The 17943-nt window shown below is 37.3% G+C and overlaps 1 protein-coding gene across 2 annotated transcripts; it reads left to right on the top strand.

Moving 5' to 3' along the window:
* Positions 1-303: 303 nt before the first annotated feature.
* LOC124159237 (ubiquitin carboxyl-terminal hydrolase isozyme L3) lies at positions 304-10619 on the top strand. Of its 2 annotated transcripts, XM_046534908.1 has the most exons (8): positions 304-559; positions 666-677; positions 868-996; positions 3023-3168; positions 3295-3436; positions 5288-5363; positions 9661-9719; positions 9866-10619. In XM_046534908.1, exons 1-8 carry the CDS (start codon positions 527-529, stop codon positions 9950-9952), a joined length of 684 nt encoding a protein of 227 aa, XP_046390864.1. In that variant the 5' UTR covers positions 304-526; the 3' UTR covers positions 9953-10619. The 2 variants fall into 2 exon arrangements, with proteins under 2 accessions (XP_046390864.1, XP_046390863.1); XM_046534907.1 differs by lacking the exons at positions 304-559; positions 666-677 and adding an exon at positions 681-766.
* Positions 10620-17943: the final 7324 nt, after the last annotated feature.

Genomic DNA, 17943 nt, shown 5'->3' on the forward strand with positions numbered 1-17943 from the left:
CCTGGAGGAGCATTTCTCGTTACCATCTAGATAATGTATTTCTCTTGGAAGACTATTTTACTGAGAAGCCTGGGGTGGTCCAGACTCCTCCCCCTCTACCCTCCCGCAAAATATTTAAAAGCACAATTACTTTACTTCATCTTCCCCAATACAAATTTCTCCATTGACCTGCCTTTAAAAACGCGCGTAAGTCGCCGCGCTCGGCCGGAGGGCCGTAAAGGCTCTCGGAGGCAACAGGCTGCACTAGGTAATTCAGTTTATCGCCACCATGTCGTTTATGGCGTAACAATCGGCATCTAGAATTTGGTTGGTCGCCAAATTTGTCCAAATCACATCGGCTGGCATTCGGAAAGCCGGTACTCATACAGAAACTGTCATATATTTGAAACTAAGTGTATTTGTTCTCTTTATTGTCAATCTATCATATCTACAAGAAGTGAACGCTATATCTCGTATTCTAGAGAAGACGCTGACTTTGGCTGAAGATATATTGATTTCGTTAAACGTAGTGAAATAACTTTTCAAAATGTCTTGGTTACCATTGGAATCGAATCCCGACGTAAGTTTTACCACCTGTTTTCATGAAATTTGTTAATTCTCATTCATATTTAAACAATATACTTTACATGAATATTGATTTCTTCTTCTCGATTGTCTTTTTATAGGTCATGAACAAGGTAACGGCGTAGGTGTGGTCATGATAGTTATCAGGAGGAATGGAAAGAACGAAGGATTTTGGTTACGTAATTCCGAGAAATTCGTTCAGGTCCAATCTAATAAGCATATTGATCCATCTAATCAATTTAAGAAGTAAAGGTGACCGAAAATCTTTTTAACTCATTATGTACCCTTTTACCCCCTTACCAGTACCTCCAAAGCTTGGGCGTTCCCGAGAACTGGCAAATCGTTGATGTGTATGGTCTTGATCCTGATATTTTGTCAGCAGTCCCTCAACCCGTAATAGCTGTGCTGTTGCTCTTCCCAACCAGTGATAAGGTAAGTGACATTTCCCATGGTCACCATTCGAGTAAACTTCAGGTTTTGTTTTAACTATTACTTAGTAAAAATATATCTAAATATCATTGAAAGTATACTGCAACCGCAGTCCCTCGTATAGGTTCGCGTTATAGAAACTTATTTTACGTCATAAGTGAACATGGCATGCACAAGTTGGTGGAATTCAAATGCCTCAAGCATCGTGTATCCAAATGCTACGATCTTATGTAGCCACTAGAAAACCTTTGTGTCAATATGAGGTTTTTATGGCTATAAGAACTAGATAATGGTTTAGAAACTAACCCTGTGATACATTTGAGTTGTCGGTGCCGGGCTAAAATCCCAATATATATATTCTCTTATACTCATCCACTCCTGCTCCTTTTTGCGATATACATTACACATTGAATAACATTTCTATTAGCTATTCTTGTCCATTAATCTGGATTATTTCGAAAACTTATTCTCTCTAAAGATCATATTATTCTTTCATCAGAAAATTTGCTAGCTGCGAAGTTGCTGTTGCTTAATTACTTTTTATATTCTGGATGATGAGCATCTGTCTGTCGATTGGAATACCACTTTATTTGGTGACACACAACTGTTATCATTGGACTCTCCAGTCAAGGTCATCTATGCCAAAGGACTAGTCATGGCTGGATATTATTTATAAGGAAGTAACTGATGAGGAATAAGTATATGTATTATAAACACATGCTTAATACGTTTGTGAGGCTGAGACTTTTGATGAACTAATAAATTCCAACAAGTATTAAATTAGATTCTTTGAAATATTTCATCACCTAAGGAAGGTAAAGATGAATAATTACAATCAGACTTACGGAGGTTGAGTCATGGGCATACCCAGTGGGGGGCAGCTGTATCTTCCCCCTCCCCTTCCCCCGGGAAGTAAAAGTAAATTTATTTCAAAATGAAAGTTATGAACAAATATCTTTAAAGAATCCAAGGAAATTGATATTAGTGTAAGTATGCAAAAGAAATATAAATATTTTTCGGAGTAAATAATTTTACAAACTATTAAAGTGCTGTTTTATTTTTCCTTTAATTTTGGATTCTATAACTTTGTTTTTTGTTTTACAACGTAAACGACTTCAGCTTGCCCCCCTCTAGTTTTTGTCCAGGGCACACCCTTTATTACATTGTTATTGGGAGAATACATTGTAGAAGCCAAGTCAGGAACTCAGAGCGGCAAAATTTGGAAACATATTACAACAATAATGAGCATGAGTGAATGGGTACACAAGGATGTAATGTGGGATTTTTTTTCTGACATCAATAACTCTGTCTTAAAATATTTTTTTTAATCAACCCGCTATCTAGTTCTTTTAGCCATCACAGTCCCTCAATGGCACTTAGGTTTTCTAGTGCCCACACAATATCATAGCATTAGGGTACAGACCAACTCCACCAACATATGCATGCCACATTCAGGCCATCATAATATATTATAATATACTGAGACACATAGAGTGAACTATGGTGGCGGCCTTGGCAGGTTTTGAAGGAAGTGGAAAGTTACTTATAAACTTAAGGGAATAATCCCCTCTCATGCCAAAATTTTTGTGAGTGTGACTTCAAGTGAACCTGCAAAAAAATTCTGGCAATTGCTCTACAGTGGCTTAATGTCAGTAATGAATTTGGTGTTGTAAGGACTAGCCTAGTCTTGGTACAAATGTACTACCCAAAATTTTTACATTCGCAGCCATTTGAAGTTGTGAGTTTCATTGGTGAGGAATACTAGCTGAATCTTTAAATATAGCATTTCAGTTCCTTTTTTTTTGTTACTCATGGGGATTTATTTAAGAATGTACATTTTTTGAGAAAATCCCCTCTCTGAAGTCTTCATTTTATTTTTATATTTGAGAGACATATACTGAAGAATTATCCTTATATGATGCATTTTCTTATAGCTTTAAGAATGAAAACTTATGAATGTCGTCAACATTTTTAGTTCCTGTGGGATGTTTTGTGGTTTTATGAAAATGCTGTTATTTTCTTTAACTAGTATGAAGAACATAAGAACAAACAGGAAGAAGAGCTTAAGAAGGCTGGTGATGCCATGCCTGAGAATGTGTACTATTTGAAGCAAGTTGTTAGCAATGCATGTGGAACCATTGCTCTTATCCACAGTGTAGCTAATAATACTGATAAGTGAGTACATGCATATTATTCTCTCTCTCCTACCTACTATAGTGCCTACTTTAATTTGGTGGTTAGCTAATTAATCATTTTACATATGCTTAAGATATATCTTTTCACGTTCCATATTGTTTTCAGAATTGATCTGAAGGATGGAGATCTGAAAAAATTTTTACATGAAACTCTTAGCTTGAACCCAGAAGAGCGAGGTGCAAAGCTGCTTGATTCTGCTGGCATAATCAATACTCACAAGGAAGTAGCTCAGGAAGGTCAAACTGAGGTAATTATTTGTTAGTCTCATAGTTACTTTTTTATACTGTAAACTTTGATCTTGTTACATCCTTCTTATGGATGAATGTTGGTGCACTTGGGACATTCACGTAACACGGAGTCATTTATAGTTGTTACTATACAATAAAACTTTTTTCCGACCACAGCCCGACTGATTCATTCAAATGTTTGCAGTGAATAAGACAAGAAAAGACAAATAGTTGTTGAATTGATGAATTTTCTATCTAATACAGTGTTTCCAACTGCCTCTTTGCTTCTACTTTTTTGGGGGCATGGGGTGGTCAAAAAGTCAATTTTTCAAAAGTTTAATGCTTTCAATCTAGACCACATGATACGACGAGAAACCAAGTTTCAGACTGATGAATCTGCAACTATAAAATGCACTGTGGGTGCCTGTGTGGCAGTAATGTTTTTAGGATTCTATTTTCACATTACAATCATAAAAAGTATATTGAAATGAGTTTGTAGCATTTTGAAGAACATAGTACCTATTTAAAATCTGGGTTCTGTCTTCTTGGGTGAATATTATGAAAACTGACATCGGTATTGCTAAAAACATGATCAAGGTATCAAAATTATTGTTTAAGTAATTTTAGTGAAAAATCAAATAAGAGATTACTATTCATCAAGCATATTAAGGTTAGAAATCTTGTGTGTGGACTTGTAAAATTTTTATAAATTGTTCTGAACATGGGTGAATATTTGTTACTGATGTAGTAATTGGAAACATTTCTTGTACATGATGAAGGATTCGAGGTTGTCCATTTGGTGTGGAAGATAAGACGTTGAGAACCAGTTATTATGCTTCCCGTCTCATATTAGTGATGTTGGCGCTTGGATTCATCCTAAAGATTACAATGTGCTCAGCCCTTAAAGCATGTCGCACATCAAAGGTGTTGTACATTTCAGATGCCTTGCAGGGAACTCCAAAAATGTCTTTATTCTCTCCCCATCCTATTCGCCTTCCCTGCAAATCCATATCCTGCGGATGATGGTGCTTAGGGAAAAATCTCATAGGTTTGTCCCAGGAACAACAGCCAAATTTCATGTATGCTTCATCAAATACAAAGTTTATGTATGCTGTACTGCTATGATTAGTTTAGGACTAAGGATGGCTGTGTGCCATGTAATTTGGTTCATTTTGATAAACTGGTAAAAAAACTGATGAGTATGGTTGTCATTGTTGAGATTGCTACAGCACCAAGGTGAAGCAAAGGTAGATATGTGGTATTATTTCTTTCCACGAACAAATAATATTTAAAAAATGCATTTTCTTGTTGAAATCCATTTACATGCAATGCTTTCCATCATAGACTGTCCGTCCTTATCCAAGTCTGTGTTGCTAACAAAATTTGATCCACATAAAATGTTAATTATATTATTTGATAATGTAAAAGTCATACATTTTTCATGTGGGAATGTGAATAATAAAGACAAAAAAATTTTAGAATGGCACTTATTCTTTTAATTTCTGAGAAAAATTCTTTGAAGTTCAGTTTTCTCCAATCATACCTGACTGCCTAAAAAAAGTCAATATGTCTCGAATTTGATTCTTGTTGCCCATTATTTCACTGTAGCTCCTGGAGCTCTCTATTTAGAAATGGCTCGTATTCCAATGGCACTGATATCTAAAAATTCCATTTTTCAAAGGTGTGCCTGGTTTACTTTTTTAAGGTATTTATTTTAAATCAGTCTGTGAAATCAAATACTTATAAATATTCCTAAAAGATGCTATATTATTGTACAAGGGCACATGCTATTAAATGCGAGTGCTTATTCTGTTCCAATGTCTATTTATTTTGTGTGAAAATACTTAACAACTTTTACATTCCTTCTATAGGCCCCAGACTGCAATGACCCAGTCAACTACCATTTTGTTGCATTTGTTAATAAAGATGGACAACTTTTTGAATTGGGTAAGCTGTTCTCTTTTATTATCATTCTAAGTGATCATTTCAATGTTATAATGATCATGAATTATATCATCATGTGGCAAAGTAGTATATAGGAACACTGTCATTTTTTAGATAAATGTTTATATTGTGATAATTGGGAGTTTAGCGTCAAGCTTGACAAGCAAGAAAATCAGTTATTAGTTCCAATACTACAATGCAGTATATGTTTTGTATAGTTTCCAAATAATTCCTTGTTGATGCCTCATGCCGCTTAAAATGCAGTAGATGAGTAGCTCTATTTATGGTTTTATAGTGTTTTAAATTCGCTCAATTTTTTTGTTGACATCCTATTTATCCCTAATTTTTTCCCAAAGTCTACTGGAAGAAACCATTTATTTAAGTACCATATATTTATTTAAGTTCTAGTAAAATGTTTAGGTGTTGATTTTGGCCAGTCTTAGCTGTCAAGATGGAGTAACATGATTTCTATGATTGAAATTTCACAGAGCTCAAAATTATATTGCCATCTTTGATACTGATGAAAATTTGACTGCAGAGTACCTATTCAGTAGACACACTATAAATACCTCTCCACTGCATAGTGTGTCTTCAACTTCCCTTCTCTTCTCTCCCTAACCCTCCCCTCTTTCAATGTAAATTTTGATGTCCCCTAACGTATGGGAGCTGCCCTGTTTGGTTGCATTTAAGTATATGGGGGTAAGGTGATGCTAATTTTTGAATGGGTTTTTGTCCAGTTTTCATGGAAAGCTTTCCTGCCATAAGATATTTCATTTATTCAAGGAGCTGATTAAGTAATCGTGGTGGTAAACTACAGTGGAACCTCGTTAAAGCGAGTACGGGCTATAGCGACACCCCCGCTATTACGAGAGATAGCCGATGCACCGTCAATTGACCCTATAATAAGAGTGTTAAAAAATTCGTTTTTACGAGACCCTTTCGGTGTTGGCTCTCGCCATAGCGAGGGTTTCACCGCCGGAAGACTTTCATGAAGACTCCTTAACCTCTGTAATTGCTAGCGATCTGTTAGAAATGAAGTTAATGGAGTGCTCAGTCTCAAATTTATGTGGTAAACTGTCGTTCGATAAATATAATGATGACGAAACAATGCTTTGCATGATTTTTATTCAGTGCGGCGCTTATAAATTGTTTGAATAGTTGGTCGTTATTTGAGTGAGGAAATTTTGTGATGCAAAAAAACATCGCCTTTCGTCTAGATTTATGCTTACGTTTATCGGATAGATGTTTATCTGTCGCCGCACCACTCCTGTTCCTGTATATCTGTTCGCAACAGGTATACTGGCTATTATTTGCTCCACCTCCGGTAAAGCGACAATTCGCTATAGCGAGTGTTTATTAGTGCACCGTGGGGTGTCGTTATATCGAGGTTTCACTGTATGCGGTCTTTCAATGCCGAAACTGCATTCTATTTGTCGAAATTCCCCGATTTTAAAGTTGTGAATTGTAATAGTTTCATAATTTCATTAAATCTTGAATTTATTTTTGAAAATATGTTTTAATGGATATTATTTTGTTATTAGCGAAAGTTTTCATTTTTATTTTTTTAATGCAAAGCCAATATTTTCAACAACAAAAAATGTTCTACTTAACAACTCTACAATCAATGTAATTTGACGAGCTAAAGGTAAAGAAGGGCTTTAGCTATTTAAAGGAAAACAATCACTGTGCTTAGTTTTTCAAAGAGTTAAGTTTGTGAAATAAATATGTTACTTAACAACAGATGCCAATGGGATGGTTTGCCATGGTGAATTGCCTTGTGTATATTCATTGTTGTGTAAATACAAGCATGGCAAAACTCCCTAAAGATCAGCATTTTTCAGTTTTCTTGAAAACTCTTATGGACTATGTAGCTGCTGACAGAGTATTTTCATGGTTTGAACAACTGCATCATGTTTTATAATGATACTCAGTCTCAATTTTGACTCAGTTTCATAGATTAATACTGGTTTTGGGTGTCCTCACGTTATGAAAGTAAATGTTATGGGACTTATCAAATAAAATATAGTAAAACTACAGTTAAAAAATCTGTCAGTTTATTCTGATTGGGCATTTGGCAAAGTATTGTAAAAACATATGCCTAGATAAATCAAAAATCCACCGTGACGTTGAAAGTTAAGCAGATATTTTAAATCTGTACCCAGAGCTTGGCTGTGCCATCTGGATGTAGTAAAACTGTGAATCACCTATTTTGAATGAGGAGTTTTACCTTGAATTTTCAGGATTTTGAGCTGTGTACATAGTTGCAGTTATAAATAGATCCTATAATATGTGGAACACTTAAATAAATTGCTGATGATATCATGGCATGCAGAAATCAGGGTCGTACTATTTAAACATAAGTGTGAAATAGAATAAAGTATTTTTATTTCAAAACAGAAAATTTTTACCTTATGATGTTTCTTCACTTGTATTCCATAAAACTTAAATGATCATGCTCTTAAACTCTATCTAAACTGAGTTTTTTACCCAATAATATTATGCAAAGCATAAAATAGTGCGTAAAAATTATTATTGTGTATGTTCTGAGGAGCCTGTTTGTCATGCCTTATTCCCTGTTAATTTTATCTTTGCGGGTGAAATGATGTGGCTAAAGCAAGTGGGAGTGAGGGGAAGGAAAGTTTCTCGACATGTGATTCCTTTGCCAATCTGCAGACAGTAGGCGTGGCCTAGCGTTTCAGAAATTGTTGCTCTCAGACCTCCGTCGTGTTAGCATCGTGAATCTGCTCGTGGAGCAGTGTTGCCAAACCACATGCATTCTCCTTTATGTCTCTAAGTACACAAATGGTGCCGCATTCAATTAGGTAGCTGATAATTTCATGGCTTCTGTGAAGGGATTATACTCAATAACTTCAAAATGAGAATGCATTTTGCCTTGGTGCCAGGCCCAAAATACCTGTGGCCACCCAGGACTCGCACATCTTCAGTGAGTAACTAGGGCAGCAATGTACGTTTGGCAATGTTAAGTTCACTCTTGCTCTCCCTCTCAGTACTACCCCTCTCCCATCAGTGAAGCCCTTTGAGAGTATTAGGACTCTCAAGAAAGCTCACCTGCAAACATTAAGTGAACAGATAACAATGCACAAAAGAAGGTCTAGTTAAATTGGACAATTTTAGTATCATGGACCATTTTAGAGTATTGAACGGTAATTTACATTTCAAACTATTTTTCCTTTTAAAATTTTATGCCCGAATTTCATTATTATTCTTTTATCTCAGTAATATTCTCGCTGTTGCAAAGAATTTTTATCGAAATTTAAAGCAGAAAGTCTTCTGGTCTCAACTACCACCATTTACTAGACTCATTACATGCCACCCTTACAAAAACCTCCATCTAACTTTGAACCAAAGCCACGTTTGAGCTTACATAACATAGACATAGTAATATAGTAAACTCCCTATCATCTGTACACAGATTATCCATGTTGCACATTCTCCATTCATGAGTTTCACTCTCCACGATTTATATATTTTCCAAGATCTTTATAAAAAATTAAATCATGTCTTCATTTGTCATGTGATTATTATGTTATTAAGTCTAATTCAAGAAGTGAATTACATATAAGTTGATCATTGGTGTTTTATGAATGACTTAATCAGATTAGATTGAGTGTAATACAAAAAGTAATCCATGCTGGGGTGTAAAGGGAGAGCAATACATTGCGTAAAGACAAATCAACCCGCTTGTGATTTGCTGAAGACCTGGGGCTGCATTTACAGAAGAATGCCATGGAAGAAGGACTACCAGCTACATTCTATGGACTCGAACAAGAATGTTGGCATTAAATTTTTGCTGTTGTGCTGAAAGTTAATGGGAAGGGATTATTCTAGGCACCAAGCTATTTCATCACCCAGGTTACAAGGGCAGTTGTGTGGTTATTTGAATTGCTCACTGAAAATAAAGTGATTTAAACACCAGAAAAATCTTAGTTCTGGTTCTCCCTGGTCCCAGATAATCAATCTGGTATTGTATATTGAATACATATCTATTTTTTGCATCGGATGTATAAGTTGAAAGTATGTTTAAGTATTCACAATTTCTCTATTCCTTTGTTTTATCTCACTACAATATGAATGTATCATTGTTGAAATGACACATTGCAATATTTCCACTTATAGAAGTTCACTTCACTTTCCACTTCCATCTATAAGTGGAAATATTGCAATGTGTCATTTCAACAATATTACGAACTTCCACCACATCGTGCCTAATATCATACAAGATATGAATGTATCATTCTGTTGTTAATCTCTTTTCAAATGCTTTCAATTTCAATGGCAGATGGTCGCAAGTCATGCCCAATAAACCATGGAAAAACAAGTGATGCAACCCTCTTGCAGGTATGAAAGTGTTTATTTTTCCAATAATGCCATTTGTGTATGTGCTTTCAGACTTATGCGTTTGTATTCAATATCGCTCTTACAATTAGACTAATTATTTGGGCCATATTTATCTCAATATTCACTTATAACCCTATCATTTGTAGGATGCCGCCAAGGTCTGCCGTGAATTTATGGAACGTGATCCAGAAGAACTGCATTTCACTGTTGTGGCTTTAACAAGCTCAGCTTAAGTGGCAATATTGTGATATTCAAGGAAAAAATATCCATGAAACAAAGCAGCTCATTAAAATCCATTGATCTTAAATTTTTTCACCATAATTGAAGGTGAAATGCTTTAAAGGCTTTTTGTAATAAGTCATTTGTCTTTCTGTGTGTTGCCTCATGAAGTCTTGATAACCATTGGCTTTAATTCCAGTGATGTGATAAAAGCATATTTATGAAGGCTGAAGAGATTTTATTACCTGCATTTTAATCTATGTATTCATTGATATGAAAATCTCAAAAAGAGTAAGGTCTGACAGTTGTCTTTTAATAACTATTTTGATCTCTTTTTCAACCCAGTGCTACGTTTTTGATGTGCTAATATTGTTTCACGCTCTGCATAAATGTTTAAAACATGCCTTGGAAAAGAGTCGAGTGTGGCTGTTGCCTAATTTTGAAACCAAAGCATATATCATTACCATTACTAAGTCTCAAGATGAATAGCACTTGTAAAATTCTTGTTCATTTGTAGCCAATATCATGGCGTTGATTTATACTGTGCTAATGAGGAGGGTAAAGAAATATTTTATTTAATTTACATGTATTTTGATATTGGAGAGCATGTTTGTAATTTTGAAATGCTGAAAAGATTTGCATACTTTCGCAATACCAAATAAATTTGAAGTTTGAAAGCAACATTTTTCTTGTGTTTTGGATACCGTTGTTGAGTAAGTTGAGTAAATGTTACTAAAAATAAGTGTAAAAATTGATTTTCATAAAGCTTAAATGAAATTAACTTTGGAATCTAGAGTTGATGACAACTAGGTTGATAAGAATCTAAGGTCTGGAGAAATGTCATTCCATTTAACACTGTATCAAGATTTTGACGGTTTATTGACTGGAGTGGATTCTGTGAAGAAATTCCTGACATCCACCTATGGTTTCAAGTGAAGGGAAGTGCTTATTTTCTTATTTGAGAATAAGGATGTCTTGGAGGGCATTCATGCTCTGGTGTGACCAAAGAGGTTGTAAATATTTGGAGGTGCTGTTTCCAAGTTTTTAGCGTGGTCCAAGTTCCGCAATCTTGATTGGACAATTTTTGGACTTAGTCTCCCACTGATATTTTGATGTGGCTAAGTTATCTTCTGAAAGTGCCCTACAATGAGTGGAAAATTGACTACAATCACTAGTATTTCACCTGTGATTGTTAATGGATTTTTCCCATCATTTGCGATACTTCTATTAATGTCTCAACACTGTGTCTGTTAGCCTCTTTACAAGTGGGAAAATCCTTGAAAATATACTTTACTACTGTGATTGTTAATTTCCGTTGGCTATAATAAAATGAAATACCAGTATTAGTGCAGGTAAAAGACTAGTTTACTCTCGTGAATTTAGTCAGCTGAGCTGGTTGAAGAACATAACCGTGGTGATTCATTATAATTTTTCCCTGGGAAAAAATGTTTGAGTCATAACTTAGCGAAGCCTACCAATGAAGTAAGGAAAAAAGGTTTACATTAATAGGTTATTTAAATGTATTGACGAGTTATTACAAAAAATTTCACCCAATGAAAGCATTGACCCTAATGGTATTGTCAATGTTTTGGTCAAAGTTTGTCCTACCCAAGCACCCCCATTCCGGCCACACTTCGCTTTACACTTGAAACCAGTGGTGCCCCCTCCAGATATTTACAACCTCCATGGGTGTGACTCCTTGAATTTCTGCGATTAATTCTTTCATTAAGTCAACACATTGGGCTACATTTCATGAGATTGCCCTTCCTTTGAGAAAAGAATTTGGTTCTTTAAGTTTAATTTAGCTATCAGAAAGGGCTCACAGAAAACTTAATGGCAGGCAATAGCCATATATATGCCATTTGGTTATGAAAGCGACACACTTTCCAGATTAATAGATATAACCCTGGCATTTTAAATCTTTGAATCGATGCAGTCAATGATTATAATTTTATTACAATTCAAATGATCCTTCTCGCAGGAATTTTTCTTCTTTCTGATGTTTAAATCTTAGATCGGCATCTGCCCCTTCTAATTAAGATGGCCACAAAATGTATGAATCTATCTATGCTGTAATTGAAATCCTACCATAAATCATGCTATTATAAAATATAGTATAAAACCCATATCCTAATGGTCAACTATAGTCAGAGAAAGAAGGAGGAGAGGTTCTTTTCTTTGGGAGGGCAGAATCCAGGAGTTCAAACTTCCCTTCAGAAACCGTCTGTGGTTCAGTCTTGAATTATTCCTTACTCCCTGAACAGTGGCGCCAACTCCATGGGGCCTGAGGGGGCCCGAGCCCCCTCAAAGATTCGTTTGGGGGGGCGGAGCTCCCTCAATATTTCAAGAAAATAATGAAGTTATATTACGCTTTTTGAAATCACAAAAATATATTGGTAATTTTTATTTCCCATGTTTGACGATAGTAAACATCTGTAATTTGATTATTTGATACCTTTTAAAATAAATTCAATAATGTGTTAAAACAAATAATTATAAGGTGAAGCAGGTTGACTGAATCAGGTGGTGTGAATCATGATAGTGTTCCGGTGCTGCGACACACTTTGAATTTAACCTCTTTCCGGGGCAAGACCTCGGATATGGGCCCCCCCAATATTTTTTATAAGTCGGCGTCCCTGTCCCTGAATGCACCCCTCCGAGAGAATCCCCTTGAAAAAATGATCAGGCTACAGCCATTATAGACATTACATTACTTCATGTATTTGTCAGCAGAATTCCTATTTATAAGAGCATCTAGGCTAACTTTACCCATGACCACCCCAACCAGTGGCAGATTAGGAAGGGGGCAGGATAGAGTGGTGATTCAACTTAAAAATTGCCAATTTTGCCAGTTCCTGAAACTCCACTGAAGCGTTTTATTTTACCGGCTTAACAGCGTTTAAAAATAATGGATGAATGTGTGTAAGCCAGAGCCGGCATTAGGGGGGGCGACTGCCCCGGGCCCCGCGCTTTGGGGGGCCCCGCGTTCGTGAAAAAAATTAAAATATACGATAGTTTGAAAACGCAACTTCAACTATTACTGTATTGTTAAGTCCGTGCTAGACAAAAAATAATATTATGAAAAAGGAATAATAATGCAGTAATTTAAAGTAAAAAGCGCGCTTTTTATGTTTATTTTATGTTATAATTTTATGAATAAATATAATTATAAATTTTATTTGTATTATACTATTTTGAACTCAACTGCGTGATGGTATCATAATGGCGTAATTACGAAGTCTGAATTTGGGAGGGGAACACATACTTAGCCAGAGAGCGGTAGGGATTCAAAATGCTCGAGTTAGTAGATGGGGTATAGAGTTTAATATTTTAAGTGAAGGGCCCCGCACTTAAGGTTCGCCCCTAGCCCCGCACTAGCGCCGTCCCTGGTGTAAGCCACTTGGTATGCATCATCATTGAGGTATTGCATTCCACCTAGGCGCCGCTGAACGTTGTGAAGCCCCCTAACCACTCAAAAAATCGACCTTAAACTATGACTCCCTACCAAATTTCCCGGTAATATCTTCGCCTGTGAAGGAATCAGATTTTCTCCGAGGCTTTTAGGATTTTCTACGAGCCCGTAGCAAGAATTCTTTGGAGAGCATTCCTCGAAGACCGTTATCCAAGCATTTAAGGGATGATTTGTATGTAGTTCGTGCAAACGTTGTTGTGATAGCGATGAACGTTCTTTCAAGTGAATTCAGAAGCTTTTTGGCAATTACGGTTTGTGATTGCTTCCATTATTAGCGTTAATGATAACAAATTGACAAAATGCCGCAATATAGTCGCATACCATTGTAAATTTACCGAATCATTGAGGTTATTCAACCGATTCAACTCTAGAACACTTGGAAAAGTGAATTATGAGTCAATTAGTGTTGCCGGAAGAGCTCTCTCCAATACCACCACTGCGGGCATATGAAGGAATCCTTTATTGTAAGTATACCAGGGTTCCCACTCAACCGTGAAAGCCTTAAAACCGTGAATTAGCCGTGAATTTCGTCTACCGTGAAAAAACCTGGAAATAGCCGTGAATTTCGTCCTTAAACCTTAAAAATCTCTCAATCTTGATAATGATACCTTCCCAAAAATTTTCAACTTCGTTCGTAGCGAGCGCACTTCTATTCATTGTGGCGAGCATCGTCTCATGGGTCAGAAAAGCGTGGGAACGAATGTTGCCTGAAAAAAAAAAACATCTTTTCCCAGCGCAGGCCTTTTCTCTCCCCCCTCCTGAAATATGACACCACTTCTCATCAGCTTGTTTACTTTCCTCGACCGGCTTGGTTTCCCCTCCCTCGGTCACTGCTTAGTCCCCTTCCACCCAATTAGGCTTCCCACTGGCTGCAGCGACCACTTTCAAAACTAAATCTAGATGGCATTTGTTTCGAAAAATTTGTACGTTTATTCAACACCCTCAAACCTGTGATTGGAAGATCGCTAACCTGGACAACCTGCTATGCGCTGTGGACACTACGCTCCTTGCGTTTGAACCGGGCGACAGCGAGCTTTCGGCGCGAGGTTACTAATTCTCGCGCGTTGCGGCCTGAAAACTAGAGAAGATTTCCGCTTATGGCAACACAGCATTACACGATCTTCGCATGCGTCGACCTGGGCCTTGCCAGTTTTACGTCGCAACCGGAAAGTTTGTGTGGAAATATTTGACGAGTGATAAAGTAAAGTGAAAGTGAAAATAACATGTTTCAGCAGGTATTTATTATGTCTTTATATATGTATTTCAAACCAAGTGAATTATAATGCACCTATTTGCACCTATCTAAGACAAGTTTTTTTTTCCTCCTAACTCCTGCAGAAAAGAGGGTTCGTCTTACAATCGAATGCAAAATTCTCGACGTCAATCGGGTTGCATAATTTTCGTCGGAAAAAATTATGGATACCTGAGGTTGCAACCTAATATATATAGCTATACAACGAAAAATCAACGTCAAAAATACCTGAACAGTAATTTAGCTTATTTAATTTTGTGTTTAAGTGAAAAACTATTGCCATTTTAGGCAGCAGGTAAAGCGTGCGTGCCAATCAATCGCCTGGTGCACTTCTGCCGTGTCCGCGAGATCGCCTGCTTTCTCCCTGGGTTCGGCTCCATTCAAGTTAGAGCTTGATCAACTTACAAAATTTTTTTGTGATTGATTACAATTTACCTAAATTTTAACCAGAGGCGGATCCAGGATTTCTTTCTGGGGAGTGGGGAGCACAAGCAAAGCCGTATCCAGGATTTTGTTCTGGGGGCGGGGGGCACAAGGATACCTCATGATACAAAACGAGCGCAATGATAATGTGACCGTATTCAAAATCTTGCATATTTTTTAAGTGTCTGGGGGGTATGTGCCCCCGTGCCCCTCCCTAGATCCGCCTAGGATCGTAACGTTAAAGCCTCAATGCCGTCGCGATATAAACTGCTACAAAGTCGTTCCATTTTTCCCAGAACAACAGTATGAAGGGAACATGATTTGCCTCTGATTAGAGAGATCGATTCAGTTTTGGTTTCAGAGTATTACGGTAGCAGAGAAGTCATTACACTGCCGCTTTCAAAAGAAAAGTTATACGGTGGAACCTCGATCTATCGTTCCCGCATTGATCGTTCGCCGTTTCTAATCCCAAATAAAGTTCCTTATAGACAATGTAATTTTTTCCCGCATCTATCGTTCCCCGAAGTATCGTTTCTCGCATTGATCGTTTGAAGATCGTGGTTCCGACGCATAATTTTCCCGCATCCATCGTTAGACGAAAATGAGACGAAATAAATACAATGTGTAATTTTTGGCTAATAACGAATAGCACATAGTTGGAATCTTCCCCAAGAGGTGGAACTACCATTGGGAGAAGCTCAGTGCCGTGGGAAAGTAACATTAGCGCATTTCCCAAGATCCGTTATCCCCCTCCATTCAGCATTCGCCTCCCCCCTTCTGACGCTTTCCTCTTCTTCAAAATAAAAAAGCCCCAGCTCGCGCAGGGATTGTATTACGAAGACCTTAGCTTCGAAAAAATTATCGAGTTACACGAGGACAACAGAAACGTGTTTCGTGCTCCCCCCTCTTCTCACCCAATGACCTTTTTCAGCCTAACTCCTTCAAAGTTCCCAGTTCCTGGAGGTCAACTGCTGCATGAGTCCCCTATTAGCCCAAAAGGTATCTAACAATCATATTCAGCAATTGCTATTATGCTTTTATTAGATTGAAATGTTAGTAATTTGCACGTAATTAAAAAAAACGAGACCAAACGCGACGTATTTTAAGCAAGGAAATAGATGAAAAAATACGATGGTGATTTTTGGCAAAACGCGATATCCTCGTAGCTGAGCTTCTCGGCAGTTAATTCGGCATTTTGTCCCGGAAACATGATATCAGGTTGTTATCAGTTATCAATTTACGAGCTATACTATAAGTCTCACTTGTCAGAGTTACTGACGAAGGGATATCTTCTCAGGATTTTTGTTTCTCCCTACTAACAATCCAAATTCATCTGCTCATCTGGCACTACGATAGTTACAAAAGAATGGGTATCTTTAGGGTAAAAAATTTGATGGCGCAGTCATATGGTCACGCTTCGCCCTCTGCAGTGTGCTCTGCGTACCCCCGTACGCGATAGCATCAGTTCCGATCTTCACCTCGTACGAGTGGTACCCTACTTTCCAGGGTGGCTGGACTTCGAACCACCGAGTGTTTTCCATGTGGGTTTAATAAAGTCAGGTTTCATTTTCACTAGTTTAATTTTATTCGTCTTCGGACCTTTGCCACTCCAAAGAAACTATTGAGAACTTTAAGAGATGGACTGAAAATAATTGAACACGAAGAAAAGAATCCGGGGTAGATGCGCGTGAATATTGCAGAGCGCCTTGGGTTGTCCGCTAGCACATGACGGTAGGGGTGGGGGTAGAGTGAGCTACCTGGAGAAAGCAAGTAGAGATATGAAGGCGAAGATCCAGATGAGCGTGCCACTGACGATTAACGCAACATCGTTCACGCTTTACACACTACTCAATTATATTAAAAATACAGAATTTGACAGGAACAATTCAAGTAATAGACTATTTTTAGCCTTCGTCATCCATCTCACAACCAGTCACTGTGCCGGCGAATGCGGTTGTTTTAGGCACAACATGCACATTGCTCTCGTGAATACGTGTACTGGAAATGGTGTTTGATGGATAAGAATTTTTACATCAGACTGAAATCCATGATAGCAGTGTAAATTCCGAGTGGAGAGCAAACATTTTTTTAGTGAGGTGGCGTTTTCCTTCAGAATTTTGAAAGAGATATGGGTCGAATCAACAATATGACCTATGTGTCTTGATAAAGTACTACTATTCCTGTTATTATCTAAAATATTGTTTGAAACCTTTAATTACTCGCCAAAATCTTGCGTTTCCTGGGACATAGGCAACCTAGCAAAAAATAAAGCATCGATCTTTTTTCCGCATTCATTTTATAATCGTAACGTTATTAGGAAAAAAAATTTTCCCCTAGTGGAGTTCCAAAAAAGGAGGGTAGTCTTAGAATCGTGTTCGTCTTAGATTTGTGCTAATACGGTGTATGAAATTGTTTTTCGATTTATTTTATTCTATAAACAATTTAAATAAAATATTTTCCGTTAAATAAGAATGATTGGGGTGGGGGAAATTCGGTTACTGTGCAGTTATAACAACGTGCGCAAAAAACAATCTCTCGGCGAGGAATTGAAAAAGGACCTCGGGTGTCCGGACGGAAGAAGGTCCGAAGGGTATTCGGCGTCGAGGCAAGAGCGCGGTTGGGCTGGTCCTTTAGTCGGCCCTGAATTTTGCAAACGATAGATCACGTCATAACAGATATCACTTTTCATTGCGGCGTTAACAATTCACAGCGTTTGCCGCGTACGTTTATTTTCTGTTGATGTACGGCCAGTGATTTTCTTATTGTTGGCTTATTAACGGACCGTGAATTTAGCGAAATTGTGACCGTGAAAACCTGAAAAAAAACCGTGAAAACGTGAAAAATAACCGTGAAAACCT

Source organism: Ischnura elegans, chromosome 5 (genome assembly GCF_921293095.1).
Source record: "Ischnura elegans chromosome 5, ioIscEleg1.1, whole genome shotgun sequence".
Lineage (NCBI taxonomy): Eukaryota > Metazoa > Arthropoda > Insecta > Odonata > Coenagrionidae > Ischnura > Ischnura elegans.

Coding starts and splice junctions, on each gene's coding strand:
- LOC124159237 (XM_046534907.1), top strand. CDS start 698: ATGATAGTTATCAGGAGGAATGGAAAGAACGAAGGATTTTGGTTACGT. Junction 767..867: donor ATTCCGAGAAATTCGTTCAG/GTCCAATCTAAT, acceptor CCCCCTTACCAG/TACCTCCAAAGCTTGGGCGT. Junction 3,437..5,287: donor CTCAGGAAGGTCAAACTGAG/GTAATTATTTGT, acceptor TTCCTTCTATAG/GCCCCAGACTGCAATGACCC.